At 44.9% G+C, this 6,505-nt stretch overlaps 1 protein-coding gene across 1 annotated transcript; it reads left to right on the top strand.

Annotated features, from left to right (window-relative positions):
• Positions 1-467: 467 nt before the first annotated feature.
• On the top strand, positions 468-5,684 carry LOC122817906 (uncharacterized). Its single transcript, XM_044091354.2, has one exon. The coding sequence runs from the start codon at positions 468-470 to the stop codon at positions 5,682-5,684; it is 5,217 nt and encodes a 1,738-aa protein (XP_043947289.2).
• Positions 5,685-6,505: the final 821 nt, after the last annotated feature.

Raw genomic sequence — 6,505 nt, 5'->3', positions numbered from 1 at the left:
AAGTCTCACTTTCGTAACTTGCATTGACGTCTGTTCGTGAACGGTTGCAGTCTTTAATAACTTCTCATCTTTAGGCGCATAATGCCATCACTATCCTATATATTCAATCTATGTAAAAGAAAACCGCCATATATCTATATACATATCTTTTTTCGCCTCTGGCAATGCTGCTATGGCGTCTCTTGGTGACATTCAACTTAGTATCAAATAGGCTTCGAAACTGGCAAGAATAAAAATTAATACAGTCCACACAACGAAATCTTATCTATTTTTAACCATATTGCTGGTCCATCGTTCCGGATTCTTGGACAGTTTTTGAAGTGCTTTGATTCTCAGGGTAATTGTTTGCCATGGAACAATTAAAATCATTAGTGAAAAGCCGTGCCAGACTCAAGGCCAATATCACACGTGTCTTGGCATGGGCTGAACAAACGGAAAGTGCAACACACACAGAGATCGTCACACGTATGGAGCTTCTAAACGAGGTTTGGAAGGAGTTTAACCAGTTCAGCGATTGCATTTCTCTTCACGAGGAAGTGGAGGGTTATGTAGATCCGGAGATTGACAACGCGGTCTACGAGACAAAATACCTAAGGGCGAACGCTATACTCAAGGAACGAAGCAATGATCTACAACCGGGGACATCTCAAGGCAGTGGGAATGGCAGCAATGGGCTTCATTCAAGCAATGACGCAATCCTGAACTTGCTGCAGCAAAACCAACAACTATTTGAGCGACTTGCAGTAAGTCAGACCACACCGAACACGCCTGATCATGTAGGTGGTGACGTCACATCGCCGAATTCTAACTCGGTACTCACGGCGAATTCAACTCTGAGCGAATTGCCGAAAATTCAAATCAAGCGGTTCTCTGGAAACTACACAGAGTGGCCTTCCTTTCAAGACATATATGAAAGCACAATTCATAACAAGCAGCATTTGTCCAACACCCAGAAATTCCATCACTTGAAAACACTTCTCGTTGATGAGGCTGCCAACTTAGTGCGACACTTGGCCATCACTGACACGGCGTACAATACTGCATGGGAACGTCTTAAGGAAAGGTACAATCGTCCTCGGCACATTGTAAACTCATTTTTGGAGCAGTTTATGAGCCTGCCAACAACTACAAAGATCGATGCAACAGTCCTACGGAAGGTCTCAGACGGAGCAAACGAAATTGTTCGTGGGTTGGATGCAGTCAATCAAACGGGACGCGACTGTTGGATCATCTACCTAGCCCTAGAGAAACTCGACGCTGACACACGGCGCAGGTGGATTGAGCGTAGCATGGAGTCAGATTCACCCACCCTGGAGGAGTTCTTCAAATTTCTGGACTCTCGCTGCGAAGAACTGGAGCTGAGCAAGAGGGAGCTTGCGACTGGAAGCAAGACAAATACACATCCTGAAAAGCAAAAAAGGGTCACACAATCGATGGTTGCGGTTGAAAGCAGTGGTTGCACCAAATGTAGTTCTGCAGAACACACTCTGTATGGATGTCAGCTGTTTCTGGATATGTCTGGGGTGCAGAGACGATCATTTGTGAAGGAGAAATCACTGTGCTACAATTGCTTGCGACCTGGTCATGGGGTCAACAGGTGCAAGTCAACATTCAAATGCAGGCAATGCAAGGGTAATCATCATACTCTTCTTCATCTCCAACCAAATCCACAGGCTATTGGGAATCTTGCCCAAATAGAAGAGCAGGTCGAGCAGAACATAAGCGCGTCTAACAGCAACACAGCGACACTCAGTCATCTTGCCCAAGGAGAGGACACACAAAAGGTTGTATGTGCGCAAGGCACTGCAAAATCAACACATTTAACTGAATTAAAACGGAGCATACTACCAACTGCAATGGTTTATGTCAAAAACGCAAAAGGTGACCTCGTAACATGCCGACTTCTATTGGACACAGGATCGGAGCTGTCTTACGTATCCGAGCGTTGCATCCAAGCTCTCGGACTGACACGATCGGCATCACGCATCTTGGTTACGGGAATCTCTTCCGTAAAAGCAGACACAACAAGGGGATGCACCACGCTGCATATCAAGTCTTGCATATCCGATGATCGTTTAGTTGTCTATGCTCACGTGCTAGGCAAAATCACCTCTTCTCTGGAACGGCAAAACATCGACGCATCAACACTCGAGGTGTTTAAGGATCTGCAGTTGGCGGATACACAATTCAACACAAACACACCAGTTGATATGCTATTGGGAAGCGAGCACGTATGGTCAGTGTTCACAGGACGAAAGATGTACGACAACAAGGGTAATCTTATCGCCATTTCTTCGGTATTCGGATGGGTTATCACCTCACTCATCACATCGAACGCAAGCAACGCTGTCGCACTAACTACAACAATGGAGATTGACTGCACTCTTCAAAAGTTTTGGGAACTGGAGAATGTTCAAGTCAGCACAAAAGCAGAACCGGAAGATGAAAAGGTCGAGAAACACTTTCTCGCCACCCACAGTCGCGATGAAAATGGGAAGTATGTCGTGGAACTTCCATTCAACGCGGAAAATCCTGAATTCGGAGACACTCTTCATGGAGCTCTTAAGCGATTTAAATCGGTAGAGCGACGTCTACAACAAAACGAGCAGCTGCGGACACAGTACGTATATTTCATGCGAGAGTATATCAACCTGGGGCACATGCGTGAGGTGCCGCCAGAGGACGTTGCTGCTGGAAATCAATTCTTTCTCCCCCACCACCCGGTGCCCGGCCGAAAGCTGCGAGTGGTTTTTGATGGATCCTTTCGCGACGCTAATGGTAAGGCGTTAAATGACACTCTCTTCACAGGGCCCAGTATCCAGCGTGATCTCTTTTCTGTGTGCCTACGCTTTCGTATGTACAAGTACGCATTCTCAGCGGACATCGTTAAAATGTTCCGCCAAATATGGGTCAACGAAAGGCACAGAAATTACCAGAAAATCGTTTGGATAGAAGATCCATCCGATCCGATCAAGCATTTCCAGCTGTGCACTGTAACTTACGGAACATCATGTGCACCATTTCTGGCGGTACGAGTTCTGGAACAACTCGCTGTGGATCATCGGGATGAATACCCTATCGCTTCAAAAATCCTACTGGAGGATTTTTATGTCGATGACGTTCTTACTGGGTCAAACAGTGAGGATGAGCTACTTCGAAACCGAAACGAATTGATTCAGCTGATGTCGTGCGCAAATCTCGAACTCGGGAAATGGGTATCCAATAGCCCTTTCATACACACAGATTTTACCGACGCACAATTGTCGCCAGTTAAGGTTCTTGGACTATACTGGCATCCTGGCAAAGACATTCTAACTTACAACGTAGGCCTAGTGGCAAATCCTGATTGCACCAAAAGGCAAGTCTTGTCCGACGTCTCGAGGATATTTGATCCTCTCGGACTCTTAGCACCCGTTGTCATCCAGTTCAAGATTATTTTCCAAAAACTTTGGCTCTTGAACTTGGATTGGGATGATCCACTCCCAACTAAACTAGCGGACATCTGGCTGAAATGGAGGAAAGATCTACACACTGTACAAAAGTTCGAACTACAACGCTTCGTTGCTAACGACGCAGACAACATCGAGCTCCACGGATTTTCGGATGCTTCAACCAAGGCGTATGCTGCTGTGGTCTACAGCAGAGTAACTAACGACGATGGCTCCATCTCGGTGTCCCTGGTGGCTGCAAAAACAAGGGTGGCTCCATTGAAACAGCAATCATTGCCACGCCTCGAACTTTGCGCAGCACTTCTTCTCAGCCAGCTTATTCGTTCGATTTCGTCTGGACTACGCCACAAGAACATAACAGTTTTTGCCTGGTCAGACTCATCAATCGTGCTATCCTGGTTATCGTACGCACCAGCCCAACTAAAAACATTTGTTGGAAACAGAACCTCGGAAATCCTTGACACTATTCCCAGAAAGTCCTGGCGACACGTAGACTCCAAAACAAACCCAGCTGACTGCGCTTCCAGGGGTCTGATGGCTGCAGACTTGATCGACTTCCAACTGTGGTGGAATGGACCTTTATGGCTACGGGACAAGGAGCAGTACCTGGTAAAGTTGAACGACTCACGATTTGGCTTATCTCTTTCAGACCTACGCATTCAAGGAGAAGTCAAGACCAACTGTTTGGCTACAATGGCTGATGCAACTCAGGCTCATCCCCTTGATGAGCTGATCGCACGAGTTTCCTCATGGCTCAAGCTCATTCACATTGTCGCATATGTGAAGCGCTTCATTCAACGGACACGAAATCCATCCTGCAACAAGGCTTCAACAGCTCTTACATTCGACGAGGCTACGGCAGCAAGAATTATTTGTATAAAACACGCGCAACGGTGTTTTCAACAGGACTATCAGCTCCTCCTGGCCAAGAAACCTCTCAAGAACCGATCGCAGCTGGTAAAGCTAGCGCCAATGATCGACGAAAACGATTTGCTGAGGGTAGGCGGTCGACTGCAACAGTCGCAACTGACACGAGAGGCAAAACACCCAGTTTTGCTACCAAAAACGCATCGAATCTCGAAGCTGATCCTGGAATACGAGCACCGAGTAAACCTTCACCCTGGCGTTTCCTCCCTGTTTGTAATTGTTCGGCAAAAATTCTGGATAATTGGAGCACGTAATCTCATTCGCAAAATAACATACGACTGTTTGTCCTGCTTTCGTCAACGCTACCACACATCCCAACAGCAGATGGCTGATTTACCAAGCATTCGTGTCACTCAAGCGCTTCCATTCGTAAACACTGGTTGCGATTATGCAGGCCCAATTCTTCTAAAGGATGCCAAAGTTCGGAAGCCACGTATAAGCAAGGGCTACATTTGCGTGTTTGTTTGTATGGTCACCTCCGCCGTACACCTGGAACTTGCCACAGACCTGACAACTGAAACCTTCTTGGCTGCCTTGCGTCGATTCATATCTCTGCGTGGCAAATGTAGTAAAATATACAGCGACAACGGAACCAACTTCATTGGGGCCAAACGATCTCTCGACGAAATGCAAGAATTGCTTTCATCACAAGAACACCAGGACATCGTAACATCCACCCTGGCAGATGATGGAATTCAATGGGTACTCATACCTCCACGAGCTCCTCATTGGGGAGGGAAATGGGAGTCGGCAGTTCGTTGTGTAAAACTGCATCTCCGCAGGATCACCGGCAATTCAACGCTCACCTTCGAACAGATGCGCACCCTGCTTTCTCAAATCAGCGCTGTGATAAATTCACGCCCCTTATGCTATGTACCGGATACCGAAACCAACTATTTGTCACCCGCCCACTTCTTAATTGGGCGACCGTTTACCACCGTTCCAGATCCCGACTTAAGCCACATCCCCGTGGGCCGATTAGGTTATTGGCAGAGCATCCAGGCTATGCTCCAAGGATTCTGGAAGAAATGGCATCAGGAGTATCTGACTACTCTGCAACAACGTCCGAAATGGACCGCTTCTACACCCAACCTTTCGATCGATGATGTAGTTCTCGTTAAGGAGTCCAATACGCCACCAGCATCCTGGCACATCGCACGGGTTATAGAAACCTATCCAGGAAAGGACAACCTCGTTCGAGCAGTCAAATTGAAGACACCAACAGGAGAGATGACCAGACCCATCACGAAGGTCGCAGTTTTGCCCAATTCAGAAACTGTGTTTCAGGGCGGGCCGGGATGTTCGTGAACGGTTGCAGTCTTTAATAACTTCTCATCTTTAGGCGCATAATGCCATCACTATCCTATATATTCAATCTATGTAAAAGAAAACCGCCATATATCTATATACATATCTTTTTTCGCCTCTGGCAATGCTGCTATGGCGTCTCTTGGTGACATTCAACTTAGTATCAAATAGGCTTCGAAACTGGCAAGAATAAAAATTAATACAGTCCACACAACAAAATCTTATCTATTTCTAACCAACGTCTATTCAAAATTTCTAGTAGTAAAAGAAATCCAAAATAAATTAAATATTGAAAACAAAGTAATAGAATTACTTCAACAATTTCCACAAGCCAAAGTAATAATAATAATAATAAGTTTAACTTAACATTACGCAGACCCGAGGCACAATACCTCAAACGGTCGAGTTGAAAGGGCACATTCTACATTAACAGAATGAGATCGATGCATTAAAGAAGAATTTAATTTAACTGACTATTCCGAAATAGTAATAGAGCCGCTCAAGAATATAATCAGAACATTCATTGATCAACGAACCAAAAACCCTTTGACGTACTATACAATAAAAATAGAGCACGATAATATTCCTCAAATTTCAAAATATACACAAGAAAAAATGTTAGAAACACACAATGATAACAGAAAAGAAAAACAATATCATGTAGGACAGGAAGTTTATGAAAAGAAACACGGGGAAAGAAATAAACTTAAAACTAGATAAAAAAACAAGTAGTTAAAGAAAATTTACCTAACAAAATAATAATCAACAGTAGAAATATAATTATTCACAAAGATAATATACAATTCTAAATATTTATATAT

The sequence above is a fragment of the Drosophila biarmipes genome, chromosome 2R (assembly GCF_025231255.1).
Source record: "Drosophila biarmipes strain raj3 chromosome 2R, RU_DBia_V1.1, whole genome shotgun sequence".
NCBI classification, from domain to species: domain Eukaryota; kingdom Metazoa; phylum Arthropoda; class Insecta; order Diptera; family Drosophilidae; genus Drosophila; species Drosophila biarmipes.
Note: the sequence above shows the minus strand (reverse complement) of the source record. Positions and strands in the feature narration are given on the sequence as shown.